General features: G+C 36.0%; 1 protein-coding gene and 1 long non-coding RNA gene across 2 annotated transcripts in view; one reads left to right on the forward strand and one right to left on the reverse strand.

Moving 5' to 3' along the window:
- Window positions 1-27,938, forward strand: part of LOC309627954 — a 467,251-nt gene that overhangs the window by 119,595 nt on the left and 319,718 nt on the right. The gene's annotated exons all lie outside the window — the stretch shown is intronic.
- On the reverse strand, window positions 1,504-27,935 carry SRP72 (signal recognition particle 72). The gene is made up of 19 exons (XM_082390207.1): window positions 27,463-27,935; window positions 25,469-25,589; window positions 23,278-23,401; window positions 21,831-21,974; window positions 21,640-21,751; window positions 19,687-19,718; window positions 18,290-18,414; window positions 18,139-18,196; window positions 15,709-15,840; window positions 14,693-14,821; window positions 13,813-13,885; window positions 11,780-11,844; window positions 10,394-10,489; window positions 9,423-9,526; window positions 9,218-9,295; window positions 8,854-8,991; window positions 6,343-6,380; window positions 3,745-3,904; window positions 1,504-2,924 (listed from the first exon to the last, which is right to left on the reverse strand). The coding sequence occupies exons 1-19, from the start codon at window positions 27,569-27,571 to the stop codon at window positions 2,747-2,749; spliced, it is 2,016 nt and encodes a 671-aa protein (XP_082246333.1). The 5' UTR covers window positions 27,572-27,935; the 3' UTR covers window positions 1,504-2,746.

Raw genomic sequence — 27,938 nt, forward strand, 5'->3', positions numbered from 1 at the left:
TCCGACCCGAACGCTTGAGGCGCCCCAGAGGATGCCCCGCCTTCCCCTCGTCAGTAGTCACAAGCCTGGAGAGTGAAGTTAGGGATCTCTCCGCCCTCCGTCCTGTTTAAGTCCACCAGCAGCGTCTAGAGACGCTATCCAGGATGCTTAAGGAAAAAGAGAGGAATGTGAATGGTTCCCTTAAATTTGTTACATTTCGCTTAAAAAAAAATTTCTCTGGAGATTAGTCTGCCAGGATCACAGATACTGGTAATACCGGGTATTAAAACCACAACTAAACAAAATAGTCTAGTCGCTCCCAATGATCTAATATGTAACAAATTGGGTACCCACGGGGCTTTGCAAAGGTGGTGTAACGTTGCTTACACTGCTTGAGAAGTATATGGATGGTTCTTTTTTATTATTTTGTTAAATTGGACCCTTTAGTTTACAATCTAACAAAATTATCTTAATGCAATAAACTGACTTACCTTCATCAGATCTACATTTCAAACAGGCTTAAAGGAAACAACGAATGAACTGCAGGTTTCAGAAAGCGTCAGTGATGCAACAGTTTTTAAGTAGTTCTTAAGGTTAGCAGTTTCCAAGCAGTCTTGAAAATGCTATGCATAAAAACTGAAAAAATGTTTACTCAATTTGTTTATATACAGATATCAACATGATGAATTTTCAGTCAAGTTAAAACTGGGTTCTCTCAATCCCATTAGTTTAGTTTTCCCGTTTTGGGGGGAGAGGCAAGGGATAATTTTAGATACTCAGCTTAAAAAATTCTTAGATATACTAACAGAAGTCCTCTGTAAAATGCCAACACCCCAGAACACCTTAATCCATACTCACTGCTAGATTATTTTATTTTAAAATGTGCTACAGTGAATGGTATATCCATATTGGTTTTTATAAATGCACACACACACACACACACACACACATATATATATATATATATACACAAAGTATATAGGTCATTGGTTAAAGACCTGTCCAAAAGAAGAAATAATTACTAGAAAGTTAATGTAGGTGTTTACACTTCATTTGACAATTACAATTTATTTGAACTGAGGTTTCAGTTGCTTAGTAATGACTGATAATAACGACTGGCAATTACAATGACTTAAATAGAGAACTATAAATTTCTCTGTGTGCCTTGGGTCAAAATTTTCACTGGCGGATAATTTTCACCAAAAATTCTGTAGCTTAGTTAACCTAAAAAATGATTATCCTTCACCATAGAAATTTAATGGAATCCTAAAATCATAAATTTACTAACAATTATTTTTGTAATGGGGTTTACATTCAGAAGGAATAAATATCTGTCACTTACCAAAAGACTATTCTGAGAGCTCAAAAAGTATAATGCCATAATAAATCATTCATATATGAAGGTCTCTTGTTTAGATGCTACCACAGTTTATGTTAAACAGAAAGGCAGCACCACATTTCTTACTCTTGTAAAGGAGAAAAGTCTTTAAAAAAAACTCTTTGAAGAAGTTTCAGTAGATATGGTCAGAGTCAAACACAGCAGCACTTTATTAACAAGGACAGAGCAATATGATCACAAGGAAATACTCATAAGTCTAAACTGAATGCTATCTTGGGCAGCATAAAATGAATACTAACAAGGGTAGGCATCCCAGTGTATCTGTCTCACACCTGTTCAATGGGAAGGTGACTTGTAAGCAAGGCAAGAACAGAGCAACACTGATACCACACACTGACTACAATACTTCATTACTTTGAGAAGGGTAGTGAATGGTCATACCCCCAACTAGAAAGAGGAGTCATTAGAGACCTATCAATTGGGCCAACAGTTCTTTTAAGCTTTAATACTGCCTACTCCTGAACTCTAGTATTGACTTCCTCTCTATGTAGGAAGTCAATGCTCATGCTCTTGATAGGGGCTGTTTAAATCTTTCTGATTTCTGTCAAATCCATCTGACCTCAGAACACTGGGTCTAAGAGTCAACTTCCTGCAACATCGATGTCTTTCCCTTGAGATCTTTAATAGTGCTAAATCAGCATAATGTTATCATAATTTGAAAATGACATGCGGGCACAAAGAAGTCCTAATTTATATACATGTGTATATATGTATATACATACACATACTTTTCATTACTATATATATATAGCATCCCATATTCCAGTATCACATGGCAGAGAGAATTTACAGTCAGAATAATCAAGACATTTAATTTAGTTTTCCTGTGGCCACTCATGTAGTAAACTGAAAAATACCAGTGTACTAATAAGGTCCCTTTTTATTACGTGCTATTTCTAAGCAGATATTTGGAATGCTCAGAAGACTCCACTTTCAGTCTCCTAAGGCCTCCTAAGACATAATTTAAAGTGGGACTTGATAGAACAAATATCTTTGCACTCTAGTTGAAACAGAAGTAGTTTCTGTTTACATCCTAGGAAACCTTGGATAACATGCCTTGTTTGTGAAATTGAAAAAAACAGCAGATAGTACACAAAGAGAAAGGATGCAACAGATATCAAAGTGGGTAAATGCCCAACTCTTCTGAGCCCTCCTCATCTGTACAAAGCAAGGTGGTACAAGTAGGCCAAGTCTGACTAGGCAGAGTTTGAGGAAGATGCTTTTCTGTTTGATGCACAAGAAAATAATTTTATGAAAATGTGGGGATGGGAGAGGGAGCAGCTCTGTGCTTCTTGCTGTGTTACCTTTATTATGTTCCCAGTGTCACTGAGACTAGTTTAAAAATAGCCCGCAAAAAGAATGTTCTAATCACCAGCCACCTTTTCCACCTTTCTTCTTTTTCTGTTGCTGTTTCTTTTTTGTTGCTGGAGCCCCTGCAGGTTTCTGGTGTCTTGGGGGTATGATATTACTTGTAGATGTAGATGCTGTTGCTGCACTGCCAGGTCTTGGGGAGGTGGGTGGGCTGCTCACAGTTTTACTGGCATCCCTGAAATCATCAGATCAGGAAAGTGTTGGTCATTCATATACTCAACAAAGGAAAAGGCTATAAAAACGTATGTACATGGATTTCACTTTCCACCTCTCACAATCTCCCACACACATTTTCTTTTTCTTTCTTTCTTTCTTTTTTGGCCGTGCCACATGGCATGCGGGATCTTGGTTCCCCGATCAGGGCTGGCATGCGGGATCTTGGTTCCCAGACCAGGGATGGAACCCGTGCCCCCTGCAGTGCCTCTGAGTTCGGAGTCTTAACCACTGGACTGCCGCAGAAGTTCCCACAAATATTTTCTTTTAAGGTGCATTCCCCAACTCCCTATCCATTTTTCTTTTGAATAAAATTTTTACTGCTTTATAATTTTTAAAAATGTAATTGATGGTACATGTCAATTTTTAGAAAGCTTAGAAAATAAAAAAAAAAACCACTTCTAATGACCTATAATCCTACCATGTAGAAATAACTGATTTAGTAACATTTTAAATTCTGCTTTCTAGTCAAATTATTTATTTATATCTGTTTCTCTAGATATTTAGTTAGTTGAATTACTCAGTGTATATAGTTTCCTTTTGAAGGTACTGTAATCCTAACATCTGCAATAGAACCCGGCAATTCTAGTATTTACAATACAACCAAGCCAGAAACAGCACGTTTTCTTTCCTTTACATAAGCATATTACAAAACATTTATTAAAGATATCTGACTATACTTCTCATACTGAAAACATATTTCAAAAATTCTTAATGATGACCCTGAGTCAATCTCAGAAAGAAGCAACCTATGCTCTGAGGACTGGGAAGCAATGACTTACAGTTCAGATGAAGCTCCGGCAGTGGCTCCCTGGGTCCCTTTTCCAATCTGATCCTTCTTTTTACCCTTCTTTCTTCCTCGGTAGTAAGAACGTTCACGCATTGGTAGCCATCTTTCTGGATCTGGGGTCACTTTTGGGTCATAATTTTTAGGCAATTTTCCTGTGTAACAATTAATTGATAAAGAAATGAGAGATCAGTCCATAATGTTTTCGAGATAGTTTGTTTAAACACTGTGTCCAAACCTGGGAATAAATAACATTAAAACTGAAATAAATTTATCTGAGAAAGTTTTATTTGTATAATCCAGCAGGGGAGAAGGACTTATTTCTAAGCATGACACAAAATTCAGAAGCCATAAAAAGATTTCATAGATGTACCTGTATAAAAAAATTTTAATTTTGATTTGGTAAAAGATAATTTTTGAGAGAAATAACAAAACAAGAAAACATTTGCGTACTATGTAACAGAGTGAATTAATATTCTTAATATGGAATGAGTTCTTGATAATCAGTAGGTAAATCATGTAAAGAAAATGGACATAGCTGTAATTAGAGTAAGCCAAGAGAAATAAAAGTCATTAACCATGTGAAAAGATGCATGACCTCGCTAATTAAAAATAATAAGGATAGGGAAGTTCCCTGGTGGCCTAGTGGTTAGGATTCTAGGCTTTCACTGTCGTGGCCTGGGTTCAATCCTTGGTCAGGGAACTGAGATCCCATAAGCTGTGCAGCGTGGCCCAAAAAAAAAAAAAAAAAAAAATTTAAAGGATAAAAAATTATATATTAAAAAGCATAATATGCAGTGTTTGTGAGATAGTGGGAAACTCTCAAACACTACTGGCAGAAGTATATACTAGTATAGCCTCTGTAGAGAGCAAATAATTGGCAGTACCAGTCAAAATTTATACTTTTAGAAATTTATCCTGCAGAAACTCCTAAGTCACAAAGCTATATATGTGTAAGAATACTCTCTGTGATATTCTTGAAAACAGCAAATTAACTTAAATGTCTATCAATAAGAGAATGATTAAATAAATTATAGTATCCCCACACTATAGCAAGCTATAAAACTGAGTTAAAAAATGAAGTACATCTATATTTAATAATTTGGAAAAATGTCTGCACAATATAGTCTAAAGTAGAAGATTAAAACAAATTATCCTGATGATTTGTTTATATCAGTTTTGTAAAAATATTAATTGAGCATGTAAATGTGTATGTGTTTCTATATACAAAAAAAGTTAAGTAATTATCTCTGGGAGAATGAATTTGGGGTAGGGAATTTTCCATTCTTTATGCCATTCTATAATGACAGAAGTCTGTTACCTTTGTTTTTATTTTCTTTTGTTTTTATAATGAGCATATCTCTTGTAAATTTAAAAAAATACTCATCTGGAAACCACGAAAATAGAAAAGAAACTGAAACTGGAGGTTACTGATACCTATAGTTAACAGCTATTTCCTTGCAGTATTACTAATAAATAAAACAACATGAAGCAAATACTTTAGTTTTTACCAATTTCCAAGTACAGTGATAAAAGTGAAGAACTAGTAAGACTTGTAGGTAAAGACAGTGGAGTGAATGGAACACTGGCTTCTGCACTATCCAAAACTCCACTAAAATAGTAATAAACCCATTAAAAGGAAGAATGGGAGAAAAGATATTTTCAGTAAAATTCTAGAAGCTGGAAAACAGATGCAGGAGTGGTAATAAATTTAGCAGATTTGGGAAACCTGAATCCTTGATTTTGCAGTAAGCAAAATCAAGAAGCAGACTGATTTATACCACAGATTTCCCAAAGACTCAGGAACAGGTAGGTGGCTCCAGGGATATCCTCTGACTAGTTGAAGCCAAGCATGGTAATTCCACCCTCTCTTGCTATGGATTAAAATAGGTAAGCCAATCAATGCATGGCATTCCTCTGGTTAATGGTTCAGGGCTGGACACTGACCTATATTGGCCCAATCAGGTTAATGGGAAAGACTCGCCAAATGCAGAGGCTCTCTTTACATCCTGCTGGATATAAATGACAAGTATATGGCTCTGTTTCCAACAAACATCTGATTACTCTAATGGGATTCATTTTTGTGTACAGGAGAACAAAGAGACACAACTACTGGATAAACTAACCCTGATATAACCTTCCTCTACACTGCCAGTATCATAAACAGTAAATTTTCTTAAGCCAGTTTGACGGAGTTCTATGGTACTTGTAGCCAAAAGCACTCTAATGTATAAGAGCTTACTGTGTGCCAGGCACTGTTCTAAGAGCTTTACATGTAGTATCTTATTTAATCCTATGAGGTGTATACTATCATATTCCATCTTACAGATGAAAAACTCAGGAAGGTATGTTAACCTGTTCACAGTCACAGTGAAATAGCAATGTTACTAGAGCAACAATTTGAATTCAGGCACTCATAAACTTCAGAATTGCACTCTTTAAAGTTATAAATTTAAGTAAATGTTAGCTATAGTCAAGACAAAACTCAGTTTCAAAGATATGAGAGTTTATGTCTGAAGATTTCTATGTAAGGCCAAACTCAAGCTTTTACCTTATAGAAAGAAATCTAAAGATTAAAAAAAAAAAGGCTTACCCTTCTTTTTTTTCTTCTTTTTTTTCAAATCTCCCTGTCTACAAAGAGAAGAAAAATCATTATCATCATTGTGATAAAATATTTATAGAGCATTAAGCATGTGCAAAAGAGTGAGCTGGGTACTTTATCATAAAGGTGTTTAAGATTTGGTGTCACCTCACCAAAGCTAATAAACCAGTTGGGATATTAATTCAGGTTAAATTTAATCAAGCTTCAAACACCATGCTTTTTGGAAGGTGCTTTAGAAAAGAGGCGTGACTACTGTTTTCAGAAAATAGATACCATTTACACTGACACATATTAAGTCTATGTAAAAAGGTAAGAAATTTATACAAGCACAAAAATCTATAGTTCTGTGCTAAGTTACCTTATTATTTGGCAAAACTAGAAAACAGGTAATTTAAACTCTTTGCCAGAAGAACATGTACAGGTATCACACATGCAAAGAATATTTCTGGGAGGATACGCAAGACAAGTAATATTGGTTGTGGCCTTGGGTGGGAAGAGGGCAGACAGGGGTGGGAGGAAGACGGTACTTTTTTAATCTTTCAGGCTTTGAACCTTGTGAGTTTATTGAATTTTTTAAGTAAGTAAAATCTTTATTAAGTACACTGACCAAAAATAAATAAATAAAGGTATTGAAAGAGCATAAAAAGTCAGGGGAATACTTCAAAATAACTATTAAGCACTCTGACAGCTACAGTAGAAAAGAGGAAGACATTAAAAAAATCCCTCTGGATATACTCATGTTATATACCTCTATGGGAACTATGAAACAGTGAACTAAAAAGATAAGACAGCAACAATGTCTGCCCAAATTTCATTCTACCAAGTCATTCCATTGTGAAAGTTCTTTTAGGGTACCCTGAAGAATAAGAAATGCAACATACAGCATCTTACTTTAGGGCTTCATCTCTCACTCAGACTATGCAACAGTCTTCTGAATTGTCTCCCTACAAATCATACTACACAGCCATATCTGCAATTTCCCAAAGACTCTCTGCCATGTCTTACTTCTTTGCCTTTGCTCACATTTTGCCCGTCTCATCCTCATCTTCCTCCAGAGTCAACACAGTCACCTCCTCCATGAAGCCTCTCCTAACCTCCCACCGTCCCCGGGAAGGACTGACTATTCCCTGTGGTGTACTCCTCTATGCTTGCACAATCACAGCACGTGCAACCTTTATTTCAATTACTGCTTAAGTATATTTCCTTCTGCTAGACTGAACTTCTTTTCAGGGCAAGGACAATGATTTATTTTTGTCACCAACATACTGTTAACTTCAAAAGAAACTACACCTTTTTATGTATCCAAAAGTCAACATAAAATAAAAGGTATTAATAATGCCTAATGAAAATACTGTGCTGAAGCTGAGAAGCTTTAAAGTCAATGTACATCTTAATAATTGTCTAATGGAAAAGATAAAGACGATTAAAGGATTAGAAAAGAACTGTATGTTCTTACTAATTACCCAGCCCTGTTTTGGAAAAGGAAAAAAAAAAATACTGAAAATACTTAAATACACATTATATGAAAATCTCCTAAGGCCTGGCTTGAATTCATTATTTAGGAGTTCTTGATAAGGCTTGAAATTGGGATCATGATAAAATGAAATTTGGAACAATGTAGTATCTCTGAGACTCCAATTTCTTATTTAACTTTAAAAAATCTATTATGAGGATGGTAATACCTTTTTAACAAACACAGAGTTCATAATGAAGTCAATCATATACTGTTGCTGATATATATATTTTTTTAATTATGAAAAATTAGATTTCAAAAGTCATTCAAAAAAAGAGAAAACTGAAAAATTATGGAAGTCACAAAACTGGGGAAGTGCTATATCTCTTCCATTCTCTATTCATCCTGAGTCAAAAATAGAATCTTAAAACAGTTTATTTAGTAGGCCTCTGCTATTTTTGAGATGACAATGTATGAGAACAAGAAAAGAACTGGAATTTGACTTCTTATAAGTTATTGAAGCTGGCTAACTTTCCTCCAAATCAGCAAAATAAACCTTATCTGAAATTTGGTCTAGAATTCTAAATGATGTACTAAATGTACATCAATATCTCACAGGTAAATAAAGTAAGACACATCCAGCCTATGGAATACTATGCATAAAAAGAATAAAATATGCCTACATTGAGAATATGGAAAAATCTCTAAGACTTATTAAATGAAAGAAAATTCGAAGACAGTTAAATACAATATAATCCCATTTCTATAAAAAAAAAATCTAATCTAAGAAAAGTATTTCTACATCAGCCTGTGTGCAAACACAAAGAAAAAGATCTGGAAGTAAACACACTAAATTAGTACCAGAGGTAAACTGTGGGTGGGGAGGAGGAGGGGAAACAAGGACAAAAAGCTGGGCACAGCAGAAGAGAAGGGAAAAGAAACAAAGTGGACTTAAACTTTATTCACATGGAACTTTCATGAGAATGCATTTTTTATTCCTTATATAACTTAAAATCAGCATTAGTGAATGTTACAATGAAAAACATTACCCTTGCTCCTTTGGTTGACTATCTCCAGCAACTTTTCCACCCTTCTTCCGAATGTACGTAGCACCAGGAGAATTTTCAAGAGCCTCAACATCTACTTTTAGAGACATACTATCTGATGAAGGCAAGTGTCTACTAAGGCTGGTATAGAACAAGAGTTCAGGAACACAATATATACACATATATATGTTTGGATCTATCACTGTATTTTTCAGGCACATTGATCAATAAATTCTCATTTTGCTTTTACTAGTTAGAGGATGGGTTTTGTTTGTTGAAATTTATAACAAAAAGCCCTGGTCAAAACAGGTAAGGGAAGGGATTTATTGCACTACTTGGGAGCTGTCTAGAACAATCAAAAGGATACGCTTTTGCCTTCTCAGGATCTACAAGTGAGTAAGCAGAAATAAGCTGTGCCAGGGTGTGAATATCTTTTGGATTTTGTCTAAAAGAAGAAATAAGAAAGTCACTGAACAGTTTATAAAACTGGAGAAAGTAACAAAAACAAGCAAAATAACTCCCTCATATCAAATAAAACTTGGATTTCTGCACCTCCACCTTTCAGAGCTTACTTCCATAGCTGTTCTAGGTCACTAATTGCCTCCTTCTTCCGCCCATATTTGAGTTTGAAGTTTGCAGCTTCTCTTATCAAGGACAAATGAGCAGGAGATTTGGGCTACAGGTTCAATAAAGAAAGAAAAAAAGTTTTAAGCTGAATATCTAGCAAGTCAATGAAGTTATATTCATTAGATCTTTAAAATGGACCTATCCATTAGAGTTCTCATCTTAAGTTTTACTGAATGCATGAAATAACAAAAAGAAATTCACACAGACACACAGACACACACGCACACGGAGAGGGATAGACAAATTAGTACAAGTGAAGACCAATGTATGAATTTGGTATACAACCCATCTCTATTTAGACTGTCTTGTCTACAACTAGAAATATTGCATAATCAAATCTTAAAGTTACGTCGCTATAGTTCTCAAACATTAATTTGACACGATACTTCCTAGAACACTGATATCTCTTCACTGCTAACAGTGCTAACAGTATTAATGCCCCCTGTGTGTATGTGTATCTGTAAGTTGGATATTGCCTATGCAGAGACCCATACTGGAAAAAAAGAAGATGTTCCTATTAGATAGAGATATACAATTATTCTACGTACTGCTGTTCTACCAATTACTACCATCCATGGGCTCTCTAGCCACTAAAGATGAGCTCTCTTATACACAATCATGTACAATTAATATTCTTATTTCTTGAGATTACACACACAAACACACATACATACACTCAGGAAGGAGCTTCAGAAAATATAACTGAGCTTTTTATTTTTTTTGGTAGCCATTTCTTTCTTCTAATAACTTTATTTGGATCTGGTATACTTAAAAACTGACTGACAGTCTAACAGCATTCCATTTTTTAAACAGCGAGTTGAAATGTTTCAATTCTCCTTAATTTTGAGTTCACTGCTGCAGCTTTTCATTCTTATGCAAAAATGTACCCTCATAACATTTTACTCCACCTATTTACCTGATGGTTTTGATACCACTGGATAGCTTGTGTGAAGACCTCAATGGCACTGTCAATATCTTCCTCATGGCTGTACATTGTCACTAATGCAGACACCTACCCAGCCAAAGGTATAAATTAGTGAACAGAATTCCTCCTTCTCTCTCAGAATAAACTTTCTGAAAATGAATAACGTTAAAGAAACAGCAAATAAAGGTTGCTAGGCTCTGTGCTAGTACCTATTTCATCATAAAAATTGCTAATGCATAACTAGAAATACCATGAACAACAATGGTGTTTTCCAAACACAAAGGTGGTTATCTGTAAAAAAAAAAAAATACCTCCCCTAAAGCTCATTCACAAATGGTTTGTTACCAGTACACCACAAGGTAAATACAGAAGTTGAGAAGAAACACTTAGAAAATTAGTTTATATGATCACTGAGGTACACACACTAAAGAGGCTAAACTTGCATGTGGCCTCCACTACATGAAGCCAGTGAACGCTTGCCTAGTGTGCTGGAGGGACAGCAAAGAGGCCCATGTAACTGGAGTGGAGTGACAGGGGGAGGAGCCATAGGCAGATGAGGACAAAAAGGAAACAGAAACAAAAAGCCAGATCATTGAGAAAAATCAATAAAATTAACAAACCTCTGGCTAGACTAATTAGAAAAAAAAGATAATAGGAACAAAATGTCCTACAGATATTAAAAGGAGAAACAGGGAATATTTGAACAACTTTTATGCCAATAAATCCAACAACCTAGATGAAAGATTATTGTTAGCCATATATTATATTTGATTCTAACATAATCACAGCCCAGTCTTAAAGTATGATTCTTCAAAAGAGAAAACACTACCATAATACTATTATCCATTTACTGAGTGCCGTTTGTAAACAAGCTGTGTTGGAGAATGAAACAGTCCCTGTACAATAAATGTACATACCACCACTACAGAATGTCTTTACTTCGAAACAGATGTGCTTCACAGCTATATTAGTGATCTAAACCTGTGATGCTTGAATAATCAGGGAACTAAAAACTAAATTCGTAGGCCATTATTACCAAATTGTTTTAACTCAAAGAAATCACACTGAAGACATGATAAAATAATAGGCTAAGAAATTCCCTATATATGTCTTAGGATATTTAAGGTTGGCTTTCAAGTGGTAATATAAGGCCTAAACAGTTCCTGACACATTTGACTAAATAATAAATCAATGCAAAGCAGAGCATAAAATGTAATTAAATTTACATCAGAAAGCTATTATTTTAACTACAACTTCTACATTTTGAATAAAGAAATAAGCAGAAATTAAAGTGAAAACAAAGAAATATCAGACATACCAATGAACTATTAATTCCATTACTTTTTCAGTCTTAAAATATTTTAGTTATAAACTCACCATGCCTGCTTTATGCTTTAACTCCTCTATGCTTCTCAATATCAAACATGCTTTGGAAATATTACCTTAATAGAATAAAAACAAAATCAGCATCACATTGAAGAAAGCATCTCATGGAGGAAAAAAAAAGACAAACAATTTAAGAGTCATATTTTGTAACATCTCTAAACACTCAAGCTTTGGGACCTTGGGAATAATGCATTCTATTTATTCATTTTACAAAGGAAATTAAATCCTAAAGAAACAATATATCTTGCATATGCCCACAAAGTTAATGGCAGAGCTCCTACCAGAAAAGAAGTCTCCCAGCTCCCAATCTGTTGAGTTCTATTTCTCCCTTTTCAGAGTGTAACTTAAAGGTCGGAGTCCTTCCCTAAAGCCCTTGAAATTGTTACTGTAGATATAAGTGCAATGGATAGTTTCCTACAATGTTAAAGTCTGATTTTCTACTCATTGCAAACCTCAATAACAAACCTTCCAAAGTCTTTAAAGACAAAACAAAACAATAACCATGACAGACTCATTCTCAGTAATATTAGTATGATAAATAATCCTCACAAAAATAAATTGAAAACTGGATGAGAAAAGAAGATAAAGAGGAAAGCAAGAAAGAAGAGAGGTGGGAAAAGGAAAAAGAAACAAAGGAGGAAGATAAGAAATGTGAGAACAGGGTAGCTTATCAGGTCTCAACCTGATTTTCATTACTACCCCACTGAGGTGCCTTTTTAGACATTTTTTTTCCTAATTGCCAACTCCCCTCCCCTCTACCCATGAACTTTTCATTTTAGCCATCACAATATCTAAGATTTTTTTCAATCCTGTGCACCAAACCAATTATCACCCCCATTGAGAATGTATGGTCTACACCAGAGCTGTCTGATAGAACTTTCTGTGATGATGGAAACATCCTCTATCTATGCTGTCCAGCTACCCACATGTGGCAATGAAACTTCTGAAATGTAGCCAGCACAACTGAGGAACTGAATTTTAAATTTAGTTTAATTTTGGGACTTCCCTAGTGGTCCAGTGGTAAGGAATCCACCTTGCAACGCAGGGGACACGGGTTCTATCCCTGGCCAGGGAACTAAGATCCCATATGCCTCAGGGCATCTAAGCCCATGCGCCACAACTACTGAGCTCGCGTGCCTCATCTGGAGAGCCTGTGTGCTGGAAACTACAGAGCCCACACCCTCTGGAACCCGCGCGCCGCAACTCAGAGCCCACGTGCATTGGAGCCTGTGTGCCACAACTAGAGGAGAGAAAAAACCCTCACGCCACAACTAAAGAGAAGCCTGTGTACCACAGCAAAGAGCCTGTGCACCGCAACAAAGGATCCCACGTGCCGCAACGAAGACCCAACACAGCCAAAAAAATAAATAAATTAATTAATAAAATAAATAATAAATAAATCTTTAAAAAAAATAAAAAATAAATTTCGTTTAATTTTAATTTAAACTTAAAATAGCTACATATGGATAGTGGCTACCAAATAGGGACAACACAGCTCTAGATACTCAACACTGGTTCAAAATTATAAACAAAAAACTGTCAGTTCTCTGTACGATTCAAAAACACGAGTTCTCATTAAACTTCCTTGCCTCTTCTCTACCAAAGATACGGGTTATAAAGTATAAATGAAGAATAAAGGGCTAAGAAATTTTGAAAACTAGGAAGCAAAGTAACTCTTAATTCATGCAAATACTACCAAGTGACAGATATAAGCATTTCTACACATGACGTACACAGGAAATTCAAGTATAGAACAGAGGAATTCTATGCTTCTACAGACTTTCAAGGCATGGATTGAGAAACATTCTAACAATTTAGGAATTAACCCAAGAAAAGGCCTCCTAACTTATTACTAAATCTGTTGGAGTTCACACAATCTAGCTTCATATTTGAAACAGCATTATGCTTCACTATTATGCAAAAATTTTTAAAAATCACATAGTCCACAAGTACTTCAGAATCATTCCAATCATATGTTTCCATTAACAGGATTATTGTAATCATAATGAAATAATCATGAGTACCTTGGGAAATTTTCAGCTGTGCCATGGTCAGCTTAATTTCAGCAGCGTTTTCTGGATGCTGATCTGCAAATTCCTAGAATTTTTTTAGTTGGGAAAAAAAAATCACATTTATACAACTAAGCGCACATATTCTAATTACTTATTTCAGCCTCATTAAATTTTAAATCCAGTTTTGAAACATTAAACTTCTGGTTCCAGGTCAAAATTTTAAATCTGGAAAAATTTTATTCGACACCCACTTTGCTTAAGATTGTGCTCTGAAAGAAAGTGCAATAATGTTACGTTTCTAGGAAGTCGCCAGTAGAGAAACAATAATTTAAATTACTACATAGATTTTTCTTTTTCTTTTTTTTAAAGAAAGATACTCAAAAAAAATGATGACTCCTTACTGAGGATCCCTGCTTGGCAACTTTGCCCCTCAGGATGGTCCTAATTTTATGCTGTCCAACTTTCCAATGTAGTCTACTCTCAGGAAATTCGAATGTGATTTAATGTTTGGTTTAGCTTAATTAAAAACCAAGTCAGTATCTCTGTAATTGTTTGAGGTTTTGGATTGGGACTTACTAGAAAATACATTATTGAAAAAGGGGCTAAGCATGTTCTGGTATTTTAAGTCTAAAACAAACCGTTAACTAGTGTTATATCGCTCTCCAAATGAAAAGCATTCTTCGGAGTTTATAGCAAACATTTACTAATGCAAATTTCTATAAAACAAAGCTGCGGCCCAAGAACTAACTAAAGTGACACTCTGGCATGTGTATAGTGGTATATTACCTATTAGTTTTCCCGTGAAATTTACAAGCTTGTAATTATAATAATGAAAATAAAACAAGGCTACAACTACCTGACATCTCATTAAAAATGCAAGTAATTGTTTTACCTGAAGCAGCTCTATTGCTTTTGTGTGCTGCTTTTCACGGCAGAGCTGGGCAGCTTGGATTAACACAGGAAGGAGATGCTCAGGACTCTGGGACTGTAAACTGGCAGATATTTTGCGACATTGTTCTGCCTAAAAGACAGTATTCCCCCCCCCCCACAAAAATAAGTTGGTTAATTAAATCAAACATTAAGTGAATGACCAAAAAGAAAAGAAGGATGGGGAGGTGGAAGGAAACCAGTTGAAACAAAATAGTAAGTGAAGAACTACCTAGGGTAAGAGAGGTGGTTTACAGTATCCTCAATTTTTTCCTGAAAGAAAAAGATTTCCATTTACTGAATGTAAGCTATGAGTTCTTAAAGCATTTAGGAAAGAATAAGTCCTAAACATTCATTTGGATGCTTAAATTGCAGAATTTTGTTTAAAAAAAAACCAAAACACATCAAGTGTCAGCCTTTGCTTCTAAGCAACAAAATGTATAGATATTTCTTGCTACAGTATTTAGGAACAACTTGACTCACTTCTAAATAATGAAAATGTTACTGCCTCTCAGTCCTCCACTGAAAACCTCTGCTCTAGAAGAGTACAAAATCGTAATTTATTTAGAATTTACACATATTGGAGTTAGAATTGCCCTTCTTATTTATAATTTGATGTGATTATGCACAAACTAAAATGAAAGATGGATCTTAAATTTATAATCATGATCAGCATCTTTGATGATTTTTCCTTTAATTCAGAGAAATTAGAAATAAGGTAATGAGAGAATTATCTCATTTATAGCCGTGAATAGTGTTTTCTTCTTCTTCTTAAAAGCCACCACTGCAGACCTTTACAAAGAACTGGGCAAATTACTTACTTAACAGATAAAATCTATGATACATGACCTTCTGAAGACTACATGAGTCTAAGACAAAATATAAGCAAAAATATAAACAGACTGGACTGATACACCCATTAGGCCTCACGTGCCATACTCCAAAAGGTTTAGCCAGGGGAACCAGAGGTCTATTACCTACCTGGTTTGTGTACATAGCAAGTAAAGCTTTGTTAAATTCTATAGCTTGCAGTTGTTTCTTGGAAAGCTTAAACTCCACTCCTTCTGCATTGGTTAATTTCACCTTCTTCTTGGAGTCAAAGACATTTTGGTCCTGACAAAGAAAAGTTCATTCACCATTAACAGCAATCTCAGACTTCAACTCTTTTAACACTCCAAGGCCTTATTCCTCTTTCATTTCGTTATTTTATGTAAACACAACAAGAGAGCTTGGAAGATAATACACCTACCTGGCTGGGGTGCCTATGCTCCTAAGGTACATATAAATTTGGCTTGGTTTCTTGGTTTGGTTTTATCTTTCTACTATTAATTGCTTTTTTTAGCTTTTTGATGAAAAGTACAAAGGGACTGCACAAATCTTACAGTGGAAATTAGGACTACAAAGATACCTAAATTTGCAATTTCTACAAACTATCTTTAGAATTTAGATGACAAATGAGGAAAGTAACTTATTCCTCTCTGACATATTGTCATACATAAGCAAATGGAATGGAATAAGAATGGAAGACAATTAAGTCATATTGCACCCTGAGAAGGATAAAAAGGGCACCTAAGTGTCTACTATGTGCACAGTATTCTAACTTTGTTAAATATTATTTGCAAATATGTGTTACCACTGTGCTTTTTAAACCATGTCTTCTACTAGTTTAAAGACTAAAAGGAGGCAAAGAAGAAATCTAAAATAAATTCTACTTTTCACTGTGAAGCTCCAAACCAATGTGAAATTATCTTAAATGTACAGCAAGAAACTGGCTTTCATATAAATCAATCCTCAAGAAACCATATTTCTAGTTGGTACTCCTATGTCACTATTTTAGTACTTAAACTCACCATGCATGCCACTGCCAGACTTCTCTTAAACTTTGCTACCATGGCACTTATTAACATTTTTGATTTTTCAACGTCTCCCACACCTTGATTATCATTCAATGTAACCTTTTTTTTTTTCTTAACTAGCCAGCATGTACGTATCCTCACATCTTTTGCTCTCACTTTCCCTCCATAAGTCATTTGCTTATGCTGTTGCTTAACCTTCAAACCATATCCCTCCTTCAAGGCTCTACTCAAATTAGCCAACCCAGATCTTCCTTCACCAAATACTGTAGTTACAAAGTATACGACAAGAAATTTAAATGTGCACAATTTTTTTCAACACTAGATTTTTTTATACCATGTAACGATTAAGACCACGTTTCATATTTATTTTTGCATTTCCTATTGCATCCAGCACCATACTGAATAAAAAATTAGAAATAAATGTTAACTGAAGAAAAATTCAGTGTATAAATACATTTAGATTGAGATATTTAGTACTTCACATACTCTCCTCCCCACAATTATATATCAGATAAAAACAATTTGTCCTCACTGGCATTTCAAATTGTTCATAAACATAGGCAGGTACATTTTGCTGCTAAGAGTCAAATGCCAGCATCAATTTTTGGAAACCTAAACCATGCCAATGGCCTACAACATCCTATATCTATTACCCCCTTAATGCCATTATCCTACATCTGAGAACCCTCTGAATTTCTGCTATAGGGGGAGAGAGATACCACACAGGCCTAAAAGGAGAGTGCATTGGAGTCAGAGACTAGAATCTGAATCCAAGTTCTACCTCTTACTGGCCGTGATCTTATACAAATCACTTAACTCCTTTTAGCCTCAGATTACACTCCTATAAATTGGAGACATGTACTGCCACCTAAAAAGATAATTGTGAGGATGAAATAAGCTGGCACTTGGAAAATCACATAGCCTATCAAAAGAAACTAAATGTTACTTTTCTAATTTTCTATTGACTTGAATTTCATATCTGAACTTGAAATAACTTCCCATTAAAACGATGTTCCAAAAGGTGGTTAATTTGACTAGTACAGTACTCTTTAGGATTGTTTATATACATGCTTGTAATAGTTTACACAGGGCTTGCGGGCGGGGGGGCAGAGAAAGAGAGAGAACCTGCCCATGCCTCCTCTCCCCCAAAATAAAAACCACTGGAAAGAGAAAAACTATATACAGAAGACTTGTATTCAGACTTACTAGATGAAGAAATCAAAGTCCAAACAACTTATATCTCTAATAAGTATTCTCCATATAATGATAATAATGGGAAATAATATTATAATTATATTAATATTGTAATTATATAGAATAATAATTTTTAAAAACAATGGGAAAAGGGTAAGATTTTAAAGTCCAGGGTATGTAACTACAAAATAGTTTTGTTATTTGAATATACCTTGCAGAATCATTATGAGAGTTAAATAAAACTCTCCATTGTGATTTTGCTGCAACTGGACTCTGTCATGGAAAAACTTATCCTAGAACAAGGCTGGGGTAATATGCTTCCAGCAAAAAATAGTGTAGGAAAACCATGGATATTCCGTACCTTGTTAATTGTAATGATGTTATTTGCAATCACAGCTAGCAATGCTACATCTGTTGGTCTGTAAACAAAAAGCAACAGTCAAAAAGGAATAAACCTTTAAAAAGAAAACTCATCCCCTATAAAACACACTTCATTTTAATAACCCACTTACTTTAGTTTTATTATCTGATTGTAAAGTTGCAAAGCCTCCTCTGTACGACCCTGAAGCTGCAGAATATAGGCCATCTGCCCGTGGATGATGGCCAGTTCTGCCTGTGGGTCCTCTTCAGTCCCATCCTAAGCAGAAGAAGAAATATTTTTTTTCCTGTGAGTTCTCCAAATTGATCCACATATTAACCAAGTAATCCAAACATTCAAAAGATATATCATCCTAAAGAAGACATATAATTTCCAGGAATTTTCCCGTAGAGTCAGTTTGTTAAAATTTAGGAATAGCTACCAAAAGAGGGAAGCTTAAATGAGAATGGCAAAAAGACAAATTCTGGAAGGACATGGCGACAAGCTCAGGAATACCATTCACTGATCATTTTTATTCTCTAAAAAGCTAAGACTAAAAAAAAAAAAAATGTAAAAAACAGCATACAAGTTTAACTTTTTCCAATTCCCCTAAATTCTGGAAACAATTTTCTCATAGAAACACATTTTCAAAATGCTTCACTCTTAATTCTAAAATAATTCTAATCCAAAGACTACAAAATTCTAACTAGTAACTATCACTGTACAAAGAACTTCAAAAGCTGAAACTAATTCTGTAATTAAAGTAGCAGCTCTCTTAACTGATACCCCAGATCAATCTATATTTTCCATTCCTTTGGAGAGGTTGACTGACGCCCACGTAGAGGGAATGCTCAAGGCTAGGAGGCTGCTCCTTTTTGCCATACCAGGCGCTCCTACTCTCACCTGGTAAGCATATGCTGACCAGGAGGTCAGACCTGTTTGTTTCCAATCCCATTATGCCAGTTGTGTTTGATAAAGAAATGATAAAACTTAAGTATTATAGTAAGACAAGAACTATGCGTGAGAAAAAAGAGACTTGCTTCAATGAAAACTATGTTGAATGCTCAGAAATATCTGACAAAGGTTAGTTCCTAAAGAAAATTACTATCTAATTAGGTATGAGCCAGAAAATGAAGGAAAAAAAAAAAGGACTCTGTAATGAAACTAATTCACAACTGTCTTTAAAGTATTGTTACACTTAAGAAAAAAAAACTGGAGATCATGACTGTTGGATTATGTATAGTTTATGTAAGAAATATGCATGGAATTCCTATGAATAGGACCTTACTCAAAGACCTGAGCCCTACTTCTAAAACAGGAGAATGAATTTATATGAATTTAAAATGAAATGCATAAGGCATATAAAATTTTGTATTGTAATTTCTCACCCTAAGAGAGTCCATCAAATAACTGGTTAAGAGAGTTTCTGTGATTCCTATCTAATGAATCAATTATCATTTCAAAAAGTCAATAAATACTACAAAGAAGGTTCCTACAAATTTATATTAGCAGAAGTGTAAAATCTGGGTTTAACCACAGTGGAATACTTACAGAGTCTTCTGATAATGAACGGCGGCAAAGATCTATAGGAGAAAATGGTTTTAAAATTAACACTGCTGGGTAACTCTCATTTCTTTCATGTTCCAAAGAACAAGAACTAAATTCTTAGGCAGAAGATTTAAGATAATTTTAATAACAAGTAAATTTGGAATTTATCGTTAACATCAAATATATTACATAAATATAATCAATCCTTGATTACTCTAGCTCTTTGGCATTTTCTTTCACTTGTAATCCCTATGTTAAAAAAAGTTTTTAAGGGAATTTAAAATATATAAATTTAACAAATGTTGACTGCAAAAAATCAATTATAGAAAAGTATAAAAATAAGGAAAATAATCCTGCCACCCAAAGATAACCACTGTAGCATTTCAGCTATTTTTTTTTTAATGTAAATGCACAGCTACATTTTTAAATGAAAGTGGGATAGTCTACTATTTTGAAACCTCCCTTCCCCCATTTAATATACTGTGGACATCTTTATGTTATAACACATTTACATCTACATTATTATTTTTAACATGATTATTGTTAATGACTGCATGGTAATCTATTCTGTGATTATAATAAAGTCTTCTAATAGGACAGAAACTTATGTTTCTAAATTTTTGTTCTTATGAACATCCCTTCAATTAAATTCATATATATATATTATATATATATACATATATAATATATATATATATATATATATATATAATATATATATATATCTGTATGGATGTTATCTAATTATTCCCTTATTTCCTTAAATCTCTAAAAATGAAATTCTTAGATCAAAGGGTATGAAAATTTCAAAATCTGCTACACAGCACCAAACTGCCCACGGCAAAGCCTCTACTACTTTTACATTCATACCTGCAATATATGAGGATGTCCTCCCATACCGCTGTCAATAGTGGGTATGATCCAGAAATTATAATTCTTAAACACACTTTTCTCCTCATGATGCTCTAACCTCTGCCCTTATTATTTTTATTTATTTATTTATTTATTTATTTATTTTTGGCTGTGTTGGGTCTTCGTTTCTGTGCAAGGGCTTTCTCTAGTTGCGGCAAGCGGGGGCCACTCCTCATCGCGGTGCGCGGGTCTCTTACTATCACGGCCTCTCTTGTTGCGGAGCACAGGCTCCAGATGCGCAGGCTCAGTAGTTGTGGCTCACGGGCCTAGTTGCTCCGCGGCATGTGGGATCCTCCCAGAACAGGGCTCGAACCCGTGTCCCCTGCATTGGCAGGCGGATTCTTAACCACTGCGCCACCAGGGAAGCCCCCTCTGCCCTTATCTTAACCATCAATATTTAAGAATAAAACAGACCCTGTTTCACCATTTTTCCTTCCCACCATTCACTGCAGTCCCTACAACATCACTTTTATAGCTTCCAAGGGAAATGTATGGAGAAGAAAGTCGAAATGTTTCAGGAGTTGAGACCAGACATAAGTTCTCTAATAAATTATTTTCTTTTTCACTTAATTAAGAGCTTCAAAGCATGCAGATATTGTATATGGAAACATACTAAGTGGAGTTAAAATGTGCTTGAATAGTGTTATCAATGCATAAATGTGGCACACCATATTGTTACTATATTTGTGTACTTGTTTAATACCAATAATAATGATGATAATAATATTTACCGAATGCTTACTCAGTTAATTTACATTTAACATTCATAGTAAGTTGTTCAAAAACCTACTCCTCAAAACTCAAACTTAAGGTTTGGTGTGGTTGAAAATGGACAAGTAGACAGGCTTAGGAATAAGATAGTAACAGAGGAGAGATAAGAGTCAAGAACCCAAGAGAAAGGCTAGATGGATTTTGAGAAATTTCCACTGCATCAATAATTTCCATTTAAAAACTTCCCAAAGTTTTTAACTTTTTAACTTTTGGAAATGCTTTGCAACGTTATATGCACATTACATTTACATATCATTTTAACAAACTTCCAACCTTCAGCTTTTTGCAGAATTTTCATTGCCTGGTTTAGCTGGCCTTGTCCTATCAGCGCACATGCAGTATTGTAGCACAGTTCGTGTGTGCCTTCTTGGAGACCCAAGTTCTCCTGTCACAGAGCAAAATACCAGTCAAACACTACACAGGAATATTATGTCATGGCTGTGTAAGTACACAGAGATACTCACTGGAACCACTTTTTCCCAGTTACTTTGAGCTGCAACAACTGCTGAAAGGTTTGTTTTTCTCTCCTCATCATAATCATCTTGAGAGTTTCGGACAAGATCTCTATACACAGCCAGGCATTCATCATAGCGTTCTAATCGGTACAACTGAAGAGATAAATAGCAAGTAAAAAATCAGAGAAGACAAATATTGTGTTAAATCCTAACACCATATAAACCCTTTTTTTGGAACCACCATGTAAGAAACCTAACTCAGCATAACGTGGGCAATTAATTGTTTTTCCTTTACAATTTTTCAATTAGTTCTGTATGCTACTAATACTTCCCAAAAGTTACTTGCAATGAATCTCTACTATATTGCATATTTGTAGGCATGATTCAGTTAGAAAAGCCATTGTATTGACCCCCATCTTGAGGTGAGGTAAGTGTCTAAGTGGGTTGTGAATGAAAACCATTCTGTAGAAATCAACCGTTACCTAAATCTGACTTACAATTAAAAAAATTTCCCACAAGTTTACTAAGCCCCAGTAAACAGGAACAAAATTAGATGTTAACAAAAGGACTTACTATTTCCTAGGAGTTCATTATACCGAATCTTCATTTCTCTTTTCCAGAAACCAACTATTGTATAGGGTAGTATCAAGTATACACAACATAATTCTTGCTTATTTCATTCAAGTTGTTCTTAAAGGGCAATAAGAACTGCCACTCTGGGTCAATTAGTCTACATGTATGACAAAGATGGGTGCCCTTCATCAATATCAAAATGCTGGAATCTACCCTAAGCTAACCCAGTTTACATGAAAAGTTCTTCATAGACCTACAATCCATGAACTTGCCCAAATCTTTGTTAAACTCACACTACCTTTTGGGGACAATATATGCAATACATTATTTGCCCTAAACTGACATTTTAAAAAATTTTTAAGAGGGTTTTGCTAGTTCTAATATAACATTTCTGTCCTCTTATCATAAATAACCCTATTTTACATTAGGCTTAATTGTATGTCTCAAAACTCTTTCAGAATAAGGTATTTCCAGGGATTTCATGAACCATCTGAATTCATCCAAATTCTTATTCATCATGATTTTCTTTATTTTACACTTAGAATAAAATATCAGTTAAAAACTAAAAAGACTATTTCAAAACTGTGTAAGTATATAAGCTTACTGGCCTTCATCTTTCCAACTAAAAAGTCCAAATTTCATAGGCTAGTTCTCAATTTTCCAATTACCCTTAGGAAGTCATTTGTTCATAGAACACTATACATGCAATTGTTCATATGAAGATCAAGGAGAGGGAATATGTTCAAACCTCAAGAACTGGTTTGGTGGCAAGTTTTACGGAGCATCAGGATGGGCTGGGTTTCCTCATCCCTGCTCCTTGCTATAGGTAGAATCACGTTCACGCAGGACGACTGTCAAACAGGGATTTTAAAGCAGTAATTACCACTTGTCCATAAAGCTCCTTTAGTTTGTCTGTCTGCTGGTTGGCACTTTCTATTGTCTTCAAGGCATTCTCAATTCTGTTCAGCCTGTACTCACAGTATGCCTTCTCGAAGGAAAGAGAGTTACTGAAAAAGGAAAAACCAACGTCTGATTATTAGCTAACACTGCAGAGCACCCACTATAAGCCAGACACTGCTCTAAGCACACTTGATACATATTATTTAATCCCCTTTAACAACAGATGACAAAGGTTAGCGACTTGTCTAAAATCAGATGGCTCATAAGTGGCAGAAAATATTACATCCATTTCCCTAGGCTCTCTTGCTTTCATGGATATTCTTATTAGAATTACTGGCCTTTGAAACGAATATATAAGAATGAAATCCTGAATTAGCTAAAAACTGTTTTAGATAAAAGACAATCTGAACATTGTTTTAAATGGGTTGTTATAGAAGTTTCTTAAATCCATTTAAGAAGCTATAATAAGCCACATAATGCTGCTCTAACTTGTCAAGAAGCAAATAATTAGCAAAGAAAAAGTAACTAGAAATCTTAAAAGAACATAGCACTTGTAATCAAACAACTGGTAAACACACAACTACAAAAACACTACTTACATACAGACTTAAAAATTCATCTACATTAATGTCACATATGAAACATTTTGAAGTTTCAACCATAATCTGTGAGGAAAAATAAACATCAAGCAAATGGCAACATCCTTTATTCACCTAACAAAAAATTATTTGAAAATTTCCCTCTCTCACAAAATGGCCAAAAATCAAAACACTGAATTTTAGCATAAACATGTTTACTAGTAGAAAGCAGTGTCCCTTTTATTACCCTTTTATTTTTAATAAAGTTTAAAAATTTGTTTTTAATCTGTAATACATGCAGTTGGCCCAAGTAAAAAAACAAAAAGGTATACACTGAAAGGGTTTTACTCCCACTGTTATTCAAATCTACTCTGTTCCGCTCACCTCCTACAAGTGACTATTTTTACTCATTGTTTCTCCATCTATTGTTTGTCTTTGCAAATACAAAAAAATACACATAGAAATTCTTATATCCTCCTTTTCTTATACAAAAGGAAGTATACAATATACTGTTCTGTACCTTATAAACATTAAATAATAAATATGCTACAACCTTCATTTCAATACACATTTCTTTTGGGGCTTAGGCATAACTGTAAAGAAAAATGAAATTACAGTACCAATTCAGATTATAAGTTCACGTTTCATGAAATGATAAATTAAATAAATAAATGAAAAAGATTAAGAGTAATAAAAAACTGCTATAGGGCTTCCCTGGTGGCACAGTGTTTAAGAATCTGCCTGCCAATGCAGGGGACATGGGTTCGAGCCTTGGTCCAGGAAGATCCCACATGCCTCCGAGCAACTAAGCCCGTGCACCACAACTACTGAGCCTGCGCTCTAGAGCCTGCAAGCCACAACTACTGAGCTCATGTGCCACAACTACTGAGCTCATGTGCCACAACTACTGAAGCCCTCGTGCCTACAGCCCGTGCTCCACAACAAGACAAGCCACCGCAATGAGAAGCCGGCACACTGCAGTGAAGAGTAGCCCCCGCTCGCCGCAACTAGAGAAAGCCCGCGCACAGCAATGAAGATCCAACACAGCCAAAAATAAATAAATAAAAAAATAAAAAGTAGATTGAAAAAAACTGCTATATATTCTAAAGGCTGCTAAAGAACTCTGACACTGAAAGATCTTGGCCTAAAATCATACTCACCTACACAATTCTCAAAGGAGGTAGGCACAGAGGTCAGGCTAAGACTGCCATACCATCCTAGAGGCCTCGACTAATACATCCCTACCCTATATGTTCTGCCCTCTCTGTCTTTTTTTTTAAATTAAACTTCTGCTGACTTGTTTTCCCTATGTCCTCCAAGAAATCTTGTGACTCTTGTTTATGCCCCACATCCCTCCAGTTTCCCTTCTTCTTAGTGGTTCAAAGGGAAGACAGGGGTAAAGAAAAGGCTCCTTAAGACAGAAAAGAACAAAAGTTACTATTGCTCTTTCCAGTTTCAGAAGCACCATTGGCAGGCAAAAGGAAAAAAGAGGGGAAGGAGAGAAAAAGGTCAAAAATCACTGAATAGTGGGGAAAAAAACATGGAAATGGTTATAGCTATGGTAAACGTGCACAAACAACTAATTAAATCACTTACTTGGCAAACACTTTGGTGTGAGTATTGATGACATTCAAGGCTTCCTTGAAACTTCCATTCTGGATAAGGCACACCACTTTACAGTGTAGGGCAGTTACATCATCCTTGTTGATCTGCAGTACTAGAGAGCAATTTTAGGAAAGCAATTTTTAAATCCATTCCCTTTCCACATTTCCCATCTCAGGAAGCCACATTTCCAATTTTATTGCAGCAGAAATGATTAGTCAGAACATTTTTTTAAATGACTGATCTTTACTTTTAAGTTAAGAAGTGACAATAAGGAGAGTTAAGTTAGACTTTCCAGTGAGATAGCTTCCCAAGATGCATGTACCAAAAAAGTAAAGTGAGATAAAGAAGCAAGAATGAAGTTGTTTTCTACTGCTTTTTCATCTTGCAATGCATGCTATATCCAACACATTCCATTACTTCACAGGGAAAGAAAAAAGTTCACATAAAACTTGGCAGCAAATGACTTAGGTTTGAGTACAAGCTTGTCACTAAATGCCTTGATCAAGGGTCTTGGACAAGTCATTTGATTGCCAAATCTCAACTTTCTGATCTGCAAAACGAGTATGAAAGCATTACCTATTTTACAAGGTTATTAAAAAAATTACATGAGCATATTTTGAAAAAAAATCTATAAGCTGTAAAGTATACAAACACAATTTCTTTTGCTGGCAATATTTCCAAACACCATTCAAAATTTCCCTTTTCAGCTAATATAACTAAAGAGAAGTGCAAGGAAGGAGTCAGGTGGCCAAATTTCAATGCTAAACAGCTGTTCAGTGTCAAAATGACTAGGATCACCCCCCTTGCTCCTGGGCAACTATAGGAATTCAAATCTCAGTCTAAGAATCAGAGTAATTTCTATCAATTAAGAAAATATATATTGGAGAACTGACAGCCCTTGCTGATTAAACAATTCCTGCACAATACTTACTACATTGCTGATTAATATTGGTTGCAGGCCTAGCAAAGGCCAAAGTTAATTCAAAACAAGTTTAAGAATCAAATGATTGTCAGTAGCTATTTTCCTCAATGTCTGAAATCACCAAAAGTGCACTGTGGGCACAATCACTTCTTTTCACATTAACCCAGAAATTGTTGAAAATTCACACTTGTACGTTACAGACATACCATGTATGTTATTACTTCTTTCAACAATCAAACTCTGTCCTGGTAATTACATTTCCAAATCTAACAAATACAGGCAACACCTTCAATAAAGAATTTAGCACGACAGAGAGCATTAAAAAGCATGGCCGTATTACAGTTAGGCAGTAAAGGATAAAAGAATATAATGAGTTGAACCTCACACCGACAGGTCACTCAAAATGATCAGTTACCGGGCAAAAAACAGGATTAACATTTGTCTTTGCAACGTTATTGCAAATGTTAGTGCTTTCACACACACATTTTTCTGGTCTAAGGACGCTGGAGGGATTCTATCTGTGGGAATGACAGGCCTGACGTCCAGATCCAGCCCTTCCCTCTACCCTAAGTCTGTACAGCGTCCACCTTGTCAGCGCCAGCTTCCAAATTACGTGTCCCAGGCAGGTTCCTCCCCCCGCTGCGGCCCAAGAGAAAAAGCTCCCTCAGCAATACTGTCTTGATCACTCCGCTATAAGGAAAGCGAAAAGGAGGCAATGTGGAGTATTTGCGAAATAAGGCGTGAAAACAACGGAGTAAAATAAGAAAGCAGTTTGGAAGAGACGTCGGGAGCTGCGGTCTCTTTAAATCCCTCCCTCGCTTTCTGCATTGGGGGAAGTAAAGACGGAAGTACACGTGGCTCTAAGCCACCCAGGACCCAGGGCTGGCCGGGGGGAGCGGAGGCACTGCGACCCGCGCCCGCTGGCCGTTCGGGCCCTAGCGGCGGGCGGCTGGGGTCTCCCCTCCCGCTGTCTGCTCGGAGGTGGTCGCGCGCTACGGAAGGAGGCTGCATCCTCCCACCGGCCCGGGTCCGCCCCCGCCCCGGCGCCCGCCGGGACACTTACTCTTGTTGACGGTTTTGAGAGCGCGCGTGAAGTCGCCGTTCTGGCCATAACGGTTCACTTCACTCCAGAGCGCAGGCACCGAAACCCCCCCACTACCGCCGCTCGCCATCTTGGCGGAGACGCGGGACGACCTCTTGCCCCGGAAGAGGATCTCGGAGGTGGCCAAGCGGAGAAGGAAGCAGGTGGTTGCTAAGCGTTTCGCAGTCGGAAGCGTCTTTATTCGAGTCGGCGTCAAAGACCGTAGTCTTCACTCTCGTACCTAGAAATTTGCGAAGATAGAGTCGATACACCTTAGTAGAAGGGGGTCTGGAGGAACGAGGCGTCGGACCCCAGGAAGGGGTTGAAAAGGATTCACCAAACAGATTCGGCTAAAAACAGCGTGCGTTACCGGGGCGACCGCTGGGGGCGGAGAAGTGTCCAGGTCCCTAGAGGCGGAGCTGGGCGAAGGTCTATGGAAAATAAATAACAGGTCTATG

Source organism: Balaenoptera borealis, assembly GCF_965194805.1.
Source record: "Balaenoptera borealis genome assembly, chromosome: 4".
NCBI lineage: Eukaryota > Metazoa > Chordata > Mammalia > Artiodactyla > Balaenopteridae > Balaenoptera > Balaenoptera borealis.

Coding starts and splice junctions, on each gene's coding strand:
- SRP72 (XM_082390207.1), bottom strand. CDS start 27,571: ATGGCGAGCGGCGGTAGTGGGGGGGTTTCGGTGCCTGCGCTCTGGAGT. Junction 9,527..10,393: donor AGTGGTATCAAAACCATCAG/GTAAATAGGTGG, acceptor TTGAACCTGTAG/CCCAAATCTCCTGCTCATTT. Junction 6,381..8,853: donor AGTCAACCAAAGGAGCAAGG/GTAATGTTTTTC, acceptor TTCTCTTTGTAG/ACAGGGAGATTTGAAAAAAA.